The 19,232-nt window shown below is 41.3% G+C and overlaps 1 protein-coding gene across 4 annotated transcripts in view; it reads right to left on the bottom strand.

Moving 5' to 3' along the window:
* Window positions 1–3,577: 3,577 nt before the first annotated feature.
* The window catches only part of ST3GAL6 (ST3 beta-galactoside alpha-2,3-sialyltransferase 6), a 40,499-nt gene continuing 24,844 nt past the window's right edge, over window positions 3,578–19,232 (bottom strand). For 3 of the 4 annotated variants that reach the window (XM_081908905.1, XM_081908904.1, XM_081908906.1), the window contains exons 3-10: window positions 18,799–18,879; window positions 15,446–15,549; window positions 14,681–14,744; window positions 12,027–12,125; window positions 10,703–10,892; window positions 9,039–9,176; window positions 7,840–7,992; window positions 3,578–6,814 (exon numbers count right to left, since the gene is read on the bottom strand). In XM_081908905.1, the coding sequence (XP_081765031.1) occupies window positions 6,728–6,814; window positions 7,840–7,992; window positions 9,039–9,176; window positions 10,703–10,892; window positions 12,027–12,125; window positions 14,681–14,744; window positions 15,446–15,549; window positions 18,799–18,879 (916 nt within the window). In that variant the 3' untranslated portion in view covers window positions 3,578–6,727. The remainder of the gene's footprint in view (window positions 6,815–7,839; window positions 7,993–9,038; window positions 9,177–10,702; window positions 10,893–12,026; window positions 12,126–14,680; window positions 14,745–15,445; window positions 15,550–18,798; window positions 18,880–19,232) is intronic. The other variant, XM_081908907.1, reaches the window with a different exon arrangement.

The raw sequence follows: 19,232 nt of genomic DNA on the forward strand, positions 1-19,232 counted from the left end.
TCCAAGGAAAACTTTCCCAGTTCTTTTTTCCAGTGAGCAGTGGGTCATTTCACCAGCAACTGGAGTACTTTCAAAGGCATTTATCTAGATCTATAAGTACTGGAAAACAATGACTTTTTAGATAAAACTTTCAGTCCAGGTGAATGTATCTGTTATGTTAAGACAAGTGAAGGTGAGGACAGAACAGGTTTGTGGTTGCTAGATAATCTCTGCTGCCTCACAGATCAGCCAACAGACCTCTGGAAATAGGTATATGGAATAGTGAACATGTAACAAAGCCAAGGTTGTGACACCTGAGTCATGGGTGCTGAAAAATATATCTCAAACAAACACCAATGAATGGTGCGAGAGTTGAGCACTTCTACATTGCTTTGATTTCATTCGGTGAAAGCGACGTACTGTACATGCTTAGCACCAAAGCACATTTGACACAGAATCACATATTCCCACCCACCCATCTGCAGTTTACACACACACACACACACACACACACACACTGCAGCCAAAGAGGCTGCAAAAATAAAAGACTCCTGTAGGAGGGAGGAGAGCAGCTTTTTAACTTTCTCCTCTCTTGACAGTTTTCCAGCTAAAAGCAGCCCCCTTTCCCAACCACCTTTTCTCCATAGGAAAAGCTGCATGGGAACGATTTTCAGTGGAGTTATCTTCAGAGGGGAAAGAGTTTACAGTGACTCCACTCTCTCCCTACTGGTCTTCCAGTTCTGGATTGCAACCTCTACTGCTTCATTGAGGAGGAAGTTACATGAACTCCATGTCATGTCTAGTTTGGCCACTCCTGCACCCAGTGAAATCAAAAGCAACATTAACAAGCTTAAATTTGGCTGAATTATGCCCCCCCCCCATCTTGTTTGCCTCTTTGTTTGGGACTCAATAGTTTTCTTTGGAATGAGCTGAGAACTGAAGTTGCCTCTTCATTGGTCCACTTCTATCTTCACTTAATAAATGGTGGGTAAGCTAGCTAGCAATGGTTCAGGATAGCACAGCGGCTTTTCTTTCGTCAGTCGTCTCCTGAAAGGGCCACCTTCATGGAGGTCACGTCACATGGCTAACAACCACTTCCCAGTCCTTTGAATGTGTGCTTCGTTCCTCATTGCAAACGCCTGCCCCTGAGAACATGCAGGCTGCAGATTCTTAAGAATGTGAAAGCAGCAGTATGCTGTGGCCACAATCCAGCACAGAGTTAGACCTCCTTAAATCCATTGGCCTCGAGCAAAATGTGTGCATGTGCAAAAGGTAGCTCAAACTAGTGACAACCATGAAGACTTTCTGGTAGAGAAGAGGAAGGGGGAACTGAATTCATCCCTGCTTCCTTCCTGATGAGCATCTGATCAGTGCTATGACCAAACAGCTGAACAGGACTGTGTGGAGGCAGAGAAGGGCAGGCAGTTCAGGGAAAGAACTGCATGTACAAGGCTGGCCCTAGCCCAACAACTGGGTTTCAAGAGACGCTGGGCTACTCTGGAGACCTCTCAAAGGGTAACAGAGTTTACCCCTCCAGAACTTTGGGGTATGTCTACAGCAGGAGTGTGCACCCCCTAAGGTTTTCCTAACTGCAACCTCTTTTCCTTACCGCAGTATTTATATAGAGGAAGAGGGTGGCTCTCTGCCACAACCACCGTGATGTGGCAAATGTAAACTTTGCCAAGCGCAGCAATGCAGCTTGAGCTTTTCCTCCATATGGGCAGCACTCACGTGGGCCCAAGGTTCCTCGTACAGATGTGGGTCTAGAAACCTTTGCAACAGGTATACAACCCCCTAGCATGGAGCAGCATCAATGAGCTTTAAGTGCTCTAACCCTTTGATGGATTGTGTCTTCTCTCTTCAACAACGGTGCTAACGTCACAGTGAAAAAGGATGCTTTTCGAAGCTGCACATCCCTTTGGTTACATTAGTTTAAACGAGGTTACGTCATTTCTTCACATAAGCGGAAGCCTCTGGGTGAAATTCAACGTCGTGCCCTTCCGAGTGTTGCGTCTGCCCAAGCGTTTCAACTTGCCAGATGGAACAAGCCTCTCTTCTCCTGCTGTGTGCTGTTCTGGGGGTTCTCCTGACCCCACCACCCCAAGCCAGTGTCCAGGGTGGGGGGATGTGGGGGATGAGGGGGGGAAGAAGCCCTGTTGCACAAGCGGAAGTCCTTACACTTGACTTCCACTGAAGGGGCTCGTTTGCTGAATCCTCCCAACCATGTTTAACTGAAAGAAGCCTCTTTCACGTGCAACGCGTATGGACTCAAACTAGCACACACTTCCATTATTATTATGATTTTTAAAATACTGTCATTAATTTTCAATTTTTATATCACACATACAACATAACTCAGCCATTCCATTATTTAAACACAGAGTTTCATGCAGCATATCTTTTAGCACAAAACTGCAATAACGGAGACATGAAAATGAGAAGTTTTATAGAATGCTGAGATGATAGGAAGCTTCTAAACTGGGGTATCTTGGGGCCCGTTGCTAGGCTATAGGTATGGAAGAGATGAAAATAGCAAATAAATTTGTATTTAATTTTTTTGTACTGATTGTAAAAGATCTTATTAAATACCTTTTTGAAATGTTTCAGCATATTTATTTCTTGTCATTCCACGAAAAGAAAGAACAATGGCATTTGTTGGGAATTATAATGATTTTGGGAGGAATAGTGTGGCGGGTCATGATGAGTTATGTGTTGCACCCATTCTGTGATTTGTAAAAAGGACCCTAGGGTTGCACTTACCTGTACTTAGCCACTGGAAGTAAGCCACACTGAACTAAGTGGGACTAACTTCTCAGTAGGCATGTATAGGATTCAGATTGAATTGTGGAGTTGTGTGTATGCTTTCTGCATCCCATCAGTCATTTTTTTTGCATCATGTGTGCCTATCTAATCAATATTGATGCACAACTGGATGTACTTAATTTTCAAAAGAGGACAACAAATCCATGTGTGGCATTTCAGTATGTTTATTATAACAAAAATAAGTCTCTGTATTCACATTGGTAGTTTCATTTTAAACAAATAGTAACAACAGACCACAAAATCTGGGTCAACAGACAACAAACTTGAAAAGCCATGAATATTTTCATTTATCAAGATACGAATTTACATACATACACACACATACATACTTAAAGTATAAAACAATGCCAACATTTTAAATGGTAAGAAAGCTAAGGTGGCTTTGGGGGATAGAAAAGACAAGCATTTAAGGTCTACAGTGACGTAACACTAGCTGATTTTCACTACAAAATACATTTCTTGTGACAGTGACATCTGCTGCTTGATATTAAGAATTCTAACAATAGTATATCAGAATCAAAATACTGAAGAGTTCAAGAGTGCAAATCTGAGCCATCATTTTTTCCATTCTCATATACCAGTACTCCCTTAAATTATTAAACCAACTGAGAGAAATGAAACTGCTTTCAAGAATGGAGCCAATGACCTCAATATAGAACCTGGAAAAGCCAAAGTACTTAAAGGACTGGGATTAGTTAACCCAAAACATGGTGTTTGGGATGTGGTACTGTTAGACTGCACACTAATGCTACATTTTAATCACTTAAAGTACGTGTTGAAATACTATTCTCGAAGGGTGAGGCTGGGGGTGGGGATAAAGGAAGCCTTCTCAAGTGTTGTTGTAGGAATGAAAATAATGCCAGGGTCACAAGTGGACATCACATTCGAGCACTGTTGTACAATCCACAGGGCTGGAATTTGTAGCTGGCAAGCTTGGGCAGCAGCCAGAATCCCAGGACCCCACTGGGATCCACCACTGATGCCTGCTTCTGAGGGGGGCTCTTTTCCTCTCAGCTCAGCTCTCTGAACCTGGCTGCCTAGCTGTCATATAAATATCCCACCATTCCCCCTGCATATCAATGCTCCAGGACATTGTGGGAAATTAAAATGGCAGCTATTCTCAGCCACTCAGTACTGCCAAAAATTCCTCTCTGACTGGCTGCTGTCATGGACTGGTCAGCTTACCAAGGCCCACCAATAGGGGAGGGCATTTCTCGAACCTGGAGCCAGCCCTGGGAAATCACACAACAGTTATCAGACTAAAACAGAGTGGTGTGGCAGAGGAAACTGTGACCTTACACCACAAATGGTATATTTTTTAAGAGACAAATCAAAGTAGTCATCTATCAACTTGCAGTTTTACCAAGGTGCTAAATGAATGTCAACTTTTAAATGTATAAATGGGCTCATTTATACCTTTTCAAAATGGCTATACAGTACAATTGTTCATTTGTTATTTAAAAAATTCACTTTTTACAGGTGGGAATAACTGTGTTAGGTACAAGTCAGCGAGGATTCAGAGATATATGTATTTAGTTCATATTCTGTACCTTTTTTTCCTACCAGCTGCCAGGAGTCATACAGAAATCACATAATGGTATGAATTATTATTTTTTCCAGAGAAAAGTAATCGGTATGCCAAGGCATATAAGTACGTTGCCACATAGGCCAGTTCTTATGCACAAAATCAGAATCGTAAGCCATGCATGTATATAAACAATGGTAATGAGAGGTGGGGGAGCATCTTAAACAAACACGGTAATTGCAAAATTATTATTAGTTTTATAGAAGAATATCAAGCAGAGACCTTAAATGCTTTCAAAAAAGTGCTCTAATTAATGAGAAAACCAGGTGGGAGGAGGGTTTAAAACTGAAACCAAATAGACCCAGAAACTTAGGATCATCTTCCTTGGGAAGAATCATTGCAATCTTTGGTATAGATAATTTGGGAGAGCACACTTGCATTTGAGAGAGAAAGGGCATTGAGTGGGTCCAATGGAAGATTTAGCAAGTGCACACACACACACAAATTACATAGGCACTTATTACCCACTTAGCCTTCCTGAATATGGCCCTGTTCCCAAATTTCTATTATCAGACCTTATTGAACTGATTTGCTCCTAGAAAAAGGTACAGGGCTAATCAGCTCTAGATTTCCCACCAGTACAGTGCCTACACCTCTGTCAACAACCCAATATGCCAAAAGGTAAGGAGATGAAGCACTGGCTATCATTCTGCCTCCACGTAAAGAAAAGGATTCACTCATTATTAGTAATAATAATTTGTGTTGCAATGCTTTTATCTTGCAATGTTTGCGTGAACCCTAGACATTTCATGGATGAACAATGCAAAGGAGAGAGAAAATGGAGGCCTATGCAATAACACCTGCAAGCATTGCGAACTGGGTTTCTCTTTACCCCTTTGGCAAGGCTCCTGGATCTGGAAATCAGATCAGAAATTGACAGGTGAAGCTGTCCGCCTCCCCAGTGCTGAGTAGCAGCTGCCTGATTGCCAGCCCTACCATACTAATCAACAGGTGGGACTCGAATCAGGCAGCTGAATACATGCAGCACTTATGAAGGAAAGACCACAATTTGTTGGGTTTCTTCCTTCCTGCTTTGAAGCTGTTAAGCGAATGGACAGCCCCATCAAGGGAAAAACCTACAAGTTGGGTTTTCTTCATTCACACACATCTCTGTGAAATTTTCAGGCAGACTTTGGCTAAAACTATGACACTGAAATCACCAACAATGTGCATTGTTTAAAAGAACATCTCAGCTATTAAGAGTTCTCACCCTTTTAGGGAGAGACTTCAGTGTTATGTTAAAAAAATGAACAGTGCAAGTAATAGAAAGCAGAAAGGGTGTCTCACAGTTGCTCAACCAATCTAAACATTAACAACACAAAAGGGATGCATAAGCCCTCAACGTTTCTTAGCCTTCAGATTGCATGCACTACCAACATAAATTATTGTTTATGGCTTCATGTAGGATTCTAAACCACTGACTGTTTGGAAGAAACATCTTCAGTTCTGGAATTGTTCAGAAGAAGATTCACTAGTGGCCACCAATTCAGCCACTTCAAAATTTCAGAGACATTTTAACTAATTCATGTAGAAACACACAAGTTTCCTATTACAAGATGTTGGGGTTTTAGAGCAGAGCAACTGCTTTAGCTTCAGCAATAATGCAATTATTTTAAAAACTCAGCTACTCTCAAACCACTTTTTAACAGTACCAGTGAGAAGACTCAGACCATCAAAATCAAACTTTCCATGTTACTTATGTATTAGGAACAGAGTTGTGAATTATATTTACTGTCCCTATCACACCTGTAATTCTCCTTGGAAAGGCCAATGTTTGTATCCATCCAAGCTGGATTAAGTAGCATAAATGACTTCTAGCATTTCTGCCATCCTGGAGCTGGATGAAGATTCATTCATGGACCTCTCTTTTAACACCTCTCTTTTTCACTCACAAATTTGACAGAGGGCTTTGTATATGCCCCACTTCCAAAACCTAGACCTCTGAAAGTCTACAATGGTGCTAAGTGATCACATGGGGACAAAGCAAATTGGGGGTGGGCGTGGAAAGAAGAACATGAAGAAAAAGAAACCAGCAACTGAAAACTCCATCATTTTTATAGATCTCCAACACTATTCGCGGAAGGTTGCGTTTCTTCCATTATTCAATAAATCCACACATGTCAATTAACTCTGATGGTTTCTTGTTGGTCAAGTATCAACAAGGCAGAGGCATCCTTCAGCGTTTTCAACGCTTGGGGGTTATGCACAACCTGTCTTCTTCAATCCTCTTCTTAAATAACTTGGCAGATATCTTATTGAAAAATAAGAATCCAAATAAAAAATGAGCCCGCGTCCCACTCCAGATCAGTCTGGTGGTGAATAGTGATTATTCTTCCATATTCATTTTTCTGTGAGATTGACCACAATGCTGCGGTCCACAAGTTCCTTCAGAAACCTTTGTTCAGCAGAAATATCATGGTATTCATTCTGTGCAAAACAAAAATAACACAGAATTTTGTAATCTTTTTTAAAAAAGTGAAAAGGGGGGATCTGCATCTTAATCCCGGGGCCCTATCAGGGGAACATTATGCACCCTAAATATCACTGAAATAAATGGGATTCTAACCAAGGGTCCGTGATTTTTAACTGGACTCGGTAGCCAAGTCAAAAATGATGGTGCCACTTCCCTGAACTTGCTTGCTATTCTTGCCACTGCACAGCTAACGTGCTTCAGGTGCTTCTGAGCAAGGAAATGGGAAACCTGAACAACTGCTCAGCCAAGTAAGCTCCTCACCTCCCTTTCATGCCCACCTCTGCAGCTCCAAGGGAGGAAGGCTGGGGTTTGTTATGTTTGCAAGAGGGCAGACACATCCTTGCCATGGTCAGCAAAAATGGTGGAAGATTGTCCCTAAGTGACAACTTAAGAAAGCCCCTTTATGTAAATTGCAACTTTAACAGAGAAAGCTTTCTCAGGTTGAAGTGCTGCAGACCACCATCCAGTTCCCTTAGGTTAGTTGACAGCCTTTTCAAATGAGGGCCCCTGCCAGAAAAACATACAGCTGGTGGTTTGTCTGTAAGCAGAACAAGGCATGAGCCTGGGTTTGGACGACATGCTAAGCCAAAGGACTAAAGGAGGAGCAAAGGGATCCCAATCTTCTCTCCAGGAACCCACAAATCCATGCTAAGCCATGTTTCACTTTGCCTTATGCACCAACTGAGCCCAACCATAGATTAGAAATACAGGGTTAAAGCCAATGGCGGCTTTGCGCTGGTGGAAAGCATTTTCACTCACGCAAGATGGAGCAACCCATTGCAGCCCCTTGAAACCGAAATATCCTACAACTGGGGTGGGGCGTTGAAACAATATGTACAGAGGACTGGAAGGGGTTCTGCGAAAATCAGGCACCCTCTCTTTCTGCTAGCACCAACCCACTCTTTGATAGAATCCAATCAAAATTAAAATAAAATGGAATAAGCAAAACATGCATGCTAAGAAGGAAGTAGCACTTTACCTGGATCATCAGAGACATGGTGTCGTGACCATAGTAGTGCAAAGAACTGTTTCGGTCCTCAAAGTTGTACCTGAAGCCTGCCAGGTGAACTTCACTGCATATATGAAATGCAAAAGCAATGGCAATTAACCCTGTGGTGGGATGCTTGGGTTTCTAAAAAAGCAAAACAAAGCACAAAAATACAAGCTGCATAAAACCAAAAGCATTTTATCTACAAACACACGCATCACACGAACACAATGTATTAGTGTTTGCCAGTGCTATTTTTCCAGAAAAAGAGGTGCCAGAACTCATCATGAACACCTATTTTTAATGGCTATGGTGTCCATCTGAGAGGTTCCAGAACTGAGTTCTGGTCTGGCGAGTTCTGGCTAAAAAAACAGCCCAGGTGTTTGGTTACTTATTAAGGAGAAAGAAATGTTTTGCTTAAATTAAAAACTTTCATTTCAAGCTTCAGAGAACTAAAAGCCAGATTCAAAATACTTTGCAGCCTATATTATAGTCAAACTAGGGACTCAGCTACACTGGCAAAGAAAAAACATCAGATGGCGCTGTGGAGTTCTGTTTTTGCTAACCTGATTTCTCATACAAAGTTTGCAATGTGTTTAACTGAAACGCCGCTTTAATATGTCTAGATCCAGCCCAGGATTATACCATTATTAGGAGCATCTAATATTAGGAACCTCTCAAATTTCACAAAACAGCAAGCAAGCTTTTAGGTTCTACATAAATCACCTTCTGGCTGGATATTAAACAAAAGAACAAAAGGGTCTGATTGGCCATCTAGTATAAAGGAGGAGTCCTGGAAAACTCAGATGCTTGCACACTACTTTATGACATCTGAATTGATCCTAATAAAGGCATTACCCGATTGTGGGATTATGTGTCTTCTTTCTATAGCACAGGCTTCCTGTGGCATTGGCTGTGTTACAGAGTTCATCACAGGAAACTCCAAAGCCAAATGGTATTTCAAGGTGCCTGTGCATCATCATCATAATCATCATCTGTTTTGATAATAGCCCTAATCGGTTATCCTAAAAAATCTTGAAATACAGCACAGAAGGAAGGAAAACAAACATGCTGACTTCTATTCGTACAGGCTCACCATGTGACTTAGGGTTTATACAGCCTGCAACTCATGTAGAATGGCAGGGACAGTAATAGTTCTCCTGAAATGAGCAGTGTGAAATAATACTTACCACGTGTTTGGAGAACCTTGTAGGCAAGTGGAGCAGTTCATAGGCTGTTTTCCTGGTAATGGCGGGATCAAGGATTCTGATTTGGTGGGATTTATATATCATTTGTGTTGCTGGTTTTTTCCAGAAGGCATTTGTTCTCTGTGGAACAAAGAGCTTGCATTTAGCATTTCGAAACTGTGCCTCTGTTACATCTTGGCAAGTCACATTACTGGAAGGGAAATTATCTCGACGAGGTCACACATCACTGAGAGGGGAGAGGTAAGGGAAAGAAACCACACGCAGCCTCACCCTGAAAGAAGCTGCCCCAGTTGTAAATACTCAGTCACTTTGAGTTCCTGAATGCATTCTGTGTCATGGGGCAACATTTATGGGAAAGGGAAATGACTGAATAACGAATTTCCTAAATGTGAAAACAATAAGATGATAATTCTTTTTCATGGCTAGATATCAAGAAAACCGTATAACAGAACTGGCAAGAAATTTAAAACATTGTGCTGGGAATTTGTGGGAGAACCGCAGAGCTTTTCAGAACAGATGGTGTCAAGGTCAAGAGGAATCATTGAAAGATAGCCTTTCCTATTACAACATAATTCACATATTTTTGGCACCTTCTTAAAAGCTATATATCTGGCTAAACTATATGTAAGCGATTACAGCGACCTTTCAGATCCTAAGAAAAAATGCAACACAATTTGTTTATTTTTCCACTTCGAGGAATGAACTGATCAGAGCTTCAGTGATTATACTGATTAGCAGCTTGATGAAAAGCTAATACCTGTAGCTTCATCTGCCTGCTGACTTTGATGCAGAGTGGATTCTATTTATTAGACAGATCTACGGTTTCTGGTAATGTCCCTTTGCCCAGAGACTGGAGGGGTTGGGAAAAGGGGTTTCCATTTTCAAAGAAGCGCTACATTTTGACACACAGTCAGGCCTGATGTTTTGATTACAGAGGAGGATTTTGATCACTGCCATTTTTAAGTGAGCATGTGGGTGGGGAACAAATATACAAAGAATGCAAGTATTTTCTAAGAAAGGAAACAATTAGACAAGGACAGAACAATAACTCTGCCAAACACAAAGACGAGAGACACACTCCTATGGCATGGTGCTGTTATAGACAATGGGCACAGATTGAAGGTGTATATAGATGAAGGTTTTGTTCCAGCATTATGCCATTGGAAGGGGAAGAGAGAGAGCTCTTGTGCTTGAGTCCTGCTTCCTGGTTTCCTATAAACATATAGGCCTAGATGAGACATTGGCTTGATCCAACAGGTTGTTCTCATGTTTGTTATGGTCTTTTCAGTGCTAGGTTAAGACATTTTTAAATCACCCAGGCCTTTGAAACATATTTTGTAAAACAAACCCTAGGCCTTCATTGTTTATGGTAGGTGTTAAATAAACCTTTATATTCCTGCTCTTTTATAGTGGAGTTTTAAGCTGAGCTATACTTTTATATGGTCTCTGTGAGCAAAAGTTATATAATATTTTGAATTTGTTGTTGTTTTAATTAATACATTTTGTATTTTTTAAAAAAAATGTATGAGAGCTTTATATTTTATTTTTGTAAGGGAATTTTACTGATGAGAATCCATGTACATTTCATTATCAACATCATTTTCAACACTGTCTGCATATTAAAAAATAAAATAAAACTGGCTTACTATTAAACGCTGGCCACTTAGCAGATCCCAAAGCCATTTTAAGTCATGGGTCTTGAAGACAACAAGAACCGCGGTTGTGTTAGGGTCATAGTGAATTGGATCTGAAAAACTAGACTCTGGATAAAAGAGCCGGAATGTTGTCTTTCTTCCGACATCTTCTTCATAGCCTACAACAGGTCCATTATTCATTCTGTTGAAAAAAATTGGTTATAAAAAATAAATCCCATTTTTCTGCAATACAGCTTCATGCCTACACAGATGCCCGGCTTCTGCCATGCTACCTGCCGCTAAGACACATATGCCCATCCCCACACAAAACAGATCACACATCCACACACCTAAAACAGGCAAAACTAGGATGAAAAACACGAGTCAAATCACCAGAAGCCACTACCCCCAAACTTATCAGGCAGGGCCCTTTCCAAAGAATTTTAGAGGGAGACCAGAAGACAAAGCATTCGCCTCCAGCTGCCCATCCCTCTTCTGTCCCTATGGAGAACATTTCTGGGCACACCTGGGCACAGTGGCATTCTAGGGAAAGGAAGGGAAGAGGGCAGGGTGGGTGGAAACCTCCACTTCTCTTTCTAGGCCATCACTGATGAAAATAAGGCCACTTCTTTTACTATAAAAAAAAACCCCACCCAACACCATATTTTAAAAAACTGGGTCGGAGCTGCCACAGTGTTAACAGGAGCAACGTTGGGCAATGTAACAATACTCCTGTCTATATAAGGAAATTAAAGAAAAAGAGATCTATAAAGAAGAGACGGTTTAGTGAAATCACTCACAGCTTCTCTAGACTTTTCATTGTCAATATGCAAATCAGTCTTGAGCAAACATTTCTATTGCTGGACAAACAGTTCAAGAGTAAAGTGTACATTCTCTTTAATGAGGAGCAAGTTATTGAGGAAGCTCACTGGGTTCTGAGAGATTACAAAGCCCGGGCTGGCGGCTGCTGGTGGAACAGAGAAACCAGCTGTCAAGGAATAATTAATTCTTTGACACCTTCTCATATGCTGTATTTCTCTTCTTGTCCCTATGCTTCCTTCCTATATGCATAATTTCAAATATTGCCTCCCACCCACCCCACCCCACCCCACCCAAAAAGTTGAAAATTATAGGATTTGTACCAAAAGAGAAGCTAGCTATTTTTTTAAAATACTAGCACCCAAGACTGATGACAGTGGCCTTTAATTCAAAAGGGAATAGTCATGGTAGCCACTATTTTGCAGAAGAACAAAAGATTCATATAGGGAAAATGATGCTGAACAATAGAAATACTTACTAAAACTTATTAATTAATGCAAAAAAAAAATCCATTTACCTGATTACCACATCATAAGAATCAATTGTCTCCCCCAGACTCTTGTTTCGAAGCACCCCTCCATTGCCAACAACAACACATTTTTTACAGGATGGGCTGCTGGAACAAAGAGATTGTGATCCATCAACGTTTTGTGGAGAAGATGCTTTTCTTGGGGAGGGTTAATATAGCCCACCTCACAACATAATTAGCACAAACATTTAAACCCTGAGACAATTTGACAATGAAAGTGGATAGCCAACCACTTGAGGAAAAAAGAATAGGGAATATAACCAAATGATTGGAGGAATTAAGCAGAAGGGGGGATTTTAGGACCGGCCAGCCCTCCTGGTAGTTTTCTGCTCCTGACTGCAGCTTCTGAAGCTTCTTTTCAGGTTTTCCTCTTTTTTAAAAAGTAAGAGAATCCAGGTCTTGTATTGCTCTTGGACTCACAGTAGGGTCCTGTCCAGATGCTGTGGACTATGATTCTCATCATCCCTGGTCATTGGCTGTGCTTGCTGGGGCTAATGGGAGCACCACAAAGCTCTTCTTCCACTATGTGTGCTTAACTTTTTCATAAGCCTGCAGTGAAGCCCCTTCTCCCGCTGGGCCATACAAGCGGTTAATAGATTCTTCTTCTGAAGGACCTCAATTGCCATTCCAGCCACCTACCTAGACAGCACCAGGCAGTGGGTACGTCCTGTCCTTGTGGTCCTTCTAGCCTCACAAACCTCTGCTTATGAAACAGGCTGGACATTCTCAAAGGAGGCATTAATTGCTTATCATTCTCTTCCTTTCTTCCCTCCCACCCAGGAGCCTGAACAAGAATGCACAATGTGCACAAGAAATTCATGAATATATCTTAGCTTGGCACTTTGCTTGCTGACATAAATGCATATCATGTAACAAGCTTATTTGTTATCTGTGAGTGGGGCATGGCACTCATGAGCCAGATTAGGAAGCAGCAAACAACACTGGTTTGTGTAACATTCTGGTGTGGAAAAAGCAGAGAAAGGCAACTGCTGTGTGACAAGCTCCCCGAAACCAAATATCAGTGCTCAGCACACAGCAACCAATCTACAATAAAACAACACAATACCCTCCCACCTTCCTCTCCGTTCCCCAGCAACAGTAAGTCTATTCTGTGGTGTTGTTTGCACTGCACAACCCTTCACCTTTATCCAAAGCAACCTCTTCACCCCCCAGGAGAAATCAGAAACGTTCTTTCGAACTCTGGCATTGTTTTAAACTTAACATACTTTGCTCCCTTCTTCTCATCCTTTTAGAACGAGGGTGATCCAAATGTTGGGAGTTGAAGCTAAATGTTGGGAGATCTGGGACAGACAAAAAGAAGTACTTCTTCACAAAGCACAATGGAATTCGCTACCACAATATGAGAGGTGAGAGACTCTGTGTTGACCAACATGTAATGGCTTTTTCCACCTGCATTGCCTCACCCTCCAGCCCTAAGAGAGCAGCTTCCAGAGAACTGGGAGGGGAGAAAGACTCTGTTTGCTATCAGGTGGTTGGTTTCCCCTGTGCTGCCCTAAAGAATCTTCAGAAGGGAGTTGCTGCCACAGGCATGAATTGAATAGAGTGAAAGATTAGTAGTCATGGGAGTCTGTGTGTATGATCCTAACAGTGCAGTATCACAGGCAACACGAATGGACCAAGATAACTCAGTTGGTAGAGCATGAGGCTCTTAATGACAGGGTTGTGGGTTTGAACCCCATGTTGGGAAAACAACATTCTCTTTCCACAGGCATCTGGCTAGCCACTGTGAGGACAGAATCCTGGATTAGATGGGCCTTTGGTCTGGTATAGCAGGGCTCTTCTTATGTTCTTAGTTCTACCTTATCCATACAGTGGTACCTCAGGTTAAGTACTTAATTCGTTCCGGAGGTCCGATCTTAACCTGAAACTGTTCTTAACCTGAAGCACCACTTTAGCTAATGGGGCCTCCTGCTGCCACCGCGCTGCCGGAGCCCAATTTCTATTCTCATCCTGAAGCAAAGTTCTTAACCTGAAGCACTATTTCTGGGATAGCAGAGTCTGTAACCTGAAGCGTATGTAACCTGAGGTACCACTGTATTTAAAAATTAAGCCACCCTCAAATATGAAGTTATGGTGTAGAAACCACATGGATCCAGGACATTAAAATGGGACCAGCTGGTGAAGGGCAGGTAATTGAATGTATATTTTCAGGACACATTCTATTTTTCACAAGACCATTTTTTGGTATCTTTTTCTAATTACATGTTTTTAAACTGGATTTTTTTAAATTTTTCTCTTTTAAATGATTGTAATCTGCCCTGTGACCTTAGGCTAAAGAGTAAATAGTAAATTAAAATCATCATCATAATTAAAATGGCCAACAACATTTTTAAAATGAATGAAAGAATGAATGAATATTGATGTCAACAATTGAAGAACTGCCCAGATTTATTTTTCTTTAAATGAACAATCAAAAGGGCAAATCCTTTTGAGTTCCAATTTGCATTTAGAACTCAGCTGAGCTATGCATTGAGCAATTCCATCTTGTGTGTCCTGGGCGGCTGGGTTTGTTGTTTGTTTTTTTACATGGGCCTTAATCTCAGCTAAAATGGTAGCAATTATATCAATCCAAAGACTGTATTTTTCATCAACAGTTGGCAATAACACAAAAAGAACCTCACCTATCATCTTCAGTGAATACTCTGCAGTTTTGTAGTCTTGAAAGTGCCATATGAAAATACCTTTCTGTAATACAAATTATTTTAGAAAAATAATTAATTAAGAATCAGCACTTTATTGTACCAACAAAATTAAACGTAATTGTGTTATGTGAATTTTTAAATAAAATATTAAATTGTCAGAGGTCAGTGTGAGTTTGTTAAATAAGTTTATGGCATTTTAATCTCATGAACACTGTTGGAGCAGAGACTTAAAACCCCAGTGGCAATAGTCATACAAAGATTATGAAGTATACAAGTTTCTTATGCTTATCTCTATTCCATGTTAATTGATGGAAATATATGGAAGCAGCCTATAATTCCCTGCTCCCAACCAAGGTGCCAGAATGTTTCTGTGATATGCATCCTCACAATTAAATTGGGCCCATTCTGCACATTCCATATCCCTGCAGGCACCACCTGCAATTCAAATGTTTAAAATGAAATATTGCATGGACCTTCCAAAACATTCAATTTCTCCTCTCCACCCCAATTATAAGCAGGTAAAGAAGAGTGCATGCAATACCATGTTTGAAGTGGAATGAGGAGGGGGAAGCAGGAAATCCCATTCTACATTTTCCATATCTGCTTGGTGGTGTCCCATACTGCCTTTAAACAGCAACACCTCAGAAAAAAACTTTACACCCATTAATAAATAATGAAAGGTTCACTTTCATCATTTAATCTTGCATAACCTTATATTTAATGCAGCACATATCAATGGCTTACCCGCTCCTTTTATTCCATAAGGTAGTTCGATCCTGTGACTTCCATGGTCCCCAGACACTTTTACAAAATCGTTAATGCACAGAAAAGGATAGAATTTTTCCCCCCTAGAGGAAAAAAGAGGGGGGAAATATTAAAATGTTAGTTCATTTGTTTTATAAAATGCCACGTTTTGGTGCCAAAAAAGAAACCATCCCAAGACTGCTTACCAACATTTCAGACAAAAACAAACAATAATTTTAATGCATTATAAATAACCCCCAAACAAATAAAAATGGGAGTAGTTAACAACCAGCACATACAACACGTCAATAAAAAAATGAATGAAACAAGTAAATTTGAAAGGTCTATGTAAAAGTAGAGGCAAAGTCATGTGTACTTATTTAGAGAGAGATTTCCAGAAATGTGGGGCAACCAGAAGAAAGACCCTATCTTTGATGTCCGCTTCAGTGATGAGCTTTGATGACTATTATTATTATTATTATTATTATTATTATTATTATTAGTCAGAAAGCAAGGCCTCTCAGCCTGGTTGTAGGATCTAGGAAGATTCATATGAGTGCAGACCTGGTCCCCAATCTTTCAGTGATTTAAAGGTCAAAACAAGCACTTTGAACTGAGCCTGGAAACAAAGAGGCAGCCACTGTAGACAGCACAGTGTTGCTTGGTTCCCACAAGTACAGTCAAACCTCGGTTGTCGAACGTAATCCATTCTGGAAGCTCATTCAGCTTCTGAAATGTTCATCAACCAAGGCGTGGCTTCCGATTGGTCGCAGGAATGTCCTGCACGCAAGCGGAAGCCGTGTTGGACGTTTGGCTTCTGAAAACGTTCAAAAACTGGAGTATTTACTTTGGGTTTTCGGCATTTGGGAGCCAAAACGTTCCAAAACGGAGGCGTTCGGGATCCAAGGTCTGACTGTATTTTAAAAGTTGTATTCTGTTCAGGCTAAAGTTTCTGAACTGTCTTTAAAGGCAGTCCTACATATTGCATAATTTCCTCTGCATGCAACCAGAGCATGTGTAGCTGAGGCAAGATTTGTTTCTCCCGAAAGAGCTGTGGCTAGTGAACTAGCATAAACCGAGGCACTCCTAGCTTGCTAGGTCACCAGTGTCTCCAGATTGCACATAATCCAAGAGAACCCCCAAGCTGTGCACCTGGCTCTTTTAGATGGAATGCAACTTCATCCAAAACTCATACAGCAGTCTGTTCAACACTCAGAACTCCCATCTTTTCTAAATTAAACTTCATTGATTTGCTCTCACCTATCCAAAATCTCCCAGTAGTGATGTATGGAAGTCAGATCTGGACCATAAAGAAGGCTGATTGCCGAAGAATTGATGCTTTTGAATTATGGTGCTGGAGGAGACTCTTGAGAGTCCCATGGACTGCAAGAGGATCAAACCTATCCATTCTGAAGGAAATCAGCCCTGAGTGCTCACTGGAAGGACAGATCCTGAAGCTGAGGCTCCAATACTTTGGCCACCTCATGAGAAGAGAAGACTGCCTGGAAAAGACCCTGATGTTGGGAAAGGTGGAGGGCACAAGGAGAAGGGGACGACAGAGGACAAGATGGTTGGATAGTGTTCTCGAAGCTACCAGCATGAATTTGACCAAACTGCGGGAGGCAGTGGAAGACAGGAGTGCCTGGTGTGCTCTGGTCCATGGGATCATGAAGAGTCAGACACGACTAAACAACTAAACAACAACATCCAAAATCTCCCTTCAGACATACATTCAAAGGTTTTCATCACCTTTCTAAGACTAAGTGCTCAGAAAACATTTGTTATGGATGCCCAATAAGCCTGACTATTCCATAGTAAATGCCTTTTCTGGAAGCAATGATCACTGAAATGAAAGCAAAACTTTCACTAGATTTCCAGAAGTGACTTTCATATCCTATGAAAGACTGAATAAAATGCAGTATTTAATAGATCAGGAAAACAGGAAGATGGATTAAAGTGCCTAAAAAACTCCTTTTAGGAGGGAGTGTGTCATTTGTGAAGGCTGTTAAAGCAGAACAGAAAACGGAAGTGAAACATTTTCATATGTACATTCTGGAAAGTGTAGCTTTTATAGACAAAAACCAGCTGGCGTCTGGCATATAGGCTCGATGCCTGATATGCATTGCTTGGTACTCATCCTCATGTTTTTGTGGCTCTAGTGCTGCACTGGTGAAAAAGAGGTCCCTGCTCTTATTGTACATAAATCTGCACTTAGGGTGGTCTGTGCCCACACTTGACTTGTATAAAGTAGTTTGATTATACTGCACTGATACAACATACTTGGTGTTGAACTGCATTGGTTTTTCAAGTCATAGCCATATTTTGGATGAACTGCAGTTCCCAAACCACCTTCAAAGGTAGCCCAGGTTAACACCTTGCAGTAGTTTAAGCTGGAGAATAACAGGGTGTGAATAACTGAGGCCAGACAGTCGAACAGAAAGCGCAGCAGCCTAAATTGGTAAATGGTGCACTATGTCACAAAGGCAGCCTGAACCTCCAGTGAGTAGGCTGCTGTTGCTTACTGGAGGGAGGGGAGCGAGGCAGTAGGGAGGCTGGTGCAGTGCAAACACGCTGGTAGAACCAATCTGCTGGTAATTTGCACCACAAATACCTCCCTGTTACCTTGCCCCTTCTGATCAACAGCAGCAACCCACCTGATGAGAAGTTAGTGTAGTGGCTCCATCCCACCTGGTGAGCTGCTTCTGCTACGAACTTGTTCTTTTGCGGTTCAGGTGGGAAGCCTGTGGATCAGGAGCTGCATGCAAACCACAACCTTATTGAACATGGCCCTTAGTACCTTCTGAAGCTGCCCCACTCTTCTATCCCATCAGAGTTCCATCCTTCTTGTTCGGGCCTTGCTTATTTTCCTTGGCTTTTTGCCTTTGTTCTGTGTAGTTAGTGCAGAACAACTAGAAGGACCAGTATTTTTTTTTGGGGGGGGGGTAACATGAACTGGTGTGGGTGTTGTTATTTTGTTACTTTTTTTCCTGACTGCATCGCTTTGGGTAAATGTCTGATAAGCGAGGTATGTGAGCACACATGCTAAGTCAGAAAATAATTGTCTTCACTTGCTTTCCAGAAAACTGTATTGCTCTGTAATGCTTAAAAAAAACCCTCATCAGTATACTTATTTGAGAGTAACCCCATCAAATCCAATAGGGTTTACTCTTCCCACCGTGGATCAAATCTATGCTTCCAGGTGTCATAAGAAACTGCAGAGATAGTGTAGGATAGTGCGCAACAGAAAAGAAGTCGCCCACCCTTGCTTTTGGAAGAGGGGACTGCAAGCCCATTCAGCACATGGTGACCATTAGTAATCTGGGTTGATGACCCCTTTCCCCCTTTCCCCTTACTTTATTAAAGATGAAACGCCAGGTTTGTAAGGGCAACCTATTATTTGTCCTTTTCTGTCTCCTCCATCTGTAGGGGGCAACCTAGAACAACAACAACAAATTTACCATATTAAAATAAACAGACTGATAGGAGGTAGTGAACATCTGAAGCAACATTTTATATACACACACACCATTTTATTTACAGACAATCCGTAAAACCTGCCGCAGCCTTCAATCTCAAATTAAGTCTTTCTAGGTTGCACTGTTTTCAGTGCACAAGAGTCATATGCCTTAAACTACACAACACGTGATGCTGAATTGCATATGCTTCTTCCCTGGTTTATAGGCTACTTATTCTGCAAGTTCAATGACTGATTAAAAAGCACCCAAAAGAGAACTTTAATAGAGCTGAATGCAGAAGGCTTTGAAACATGACATGCCCCACCCACATT

Source organism: Podarcis melisellensis (assembly GCF_964234715.1).
Source record: "Podarcis melisellensis genome assembly, chromosome: 4".
NCBI classification, from domain to species: domain Eukaryota; kingdom Metazoa; phylum Chordata; class Lepidosauria; order Squamata; family Lacertidae; genus Podarcis; species Podarcis melisellensis.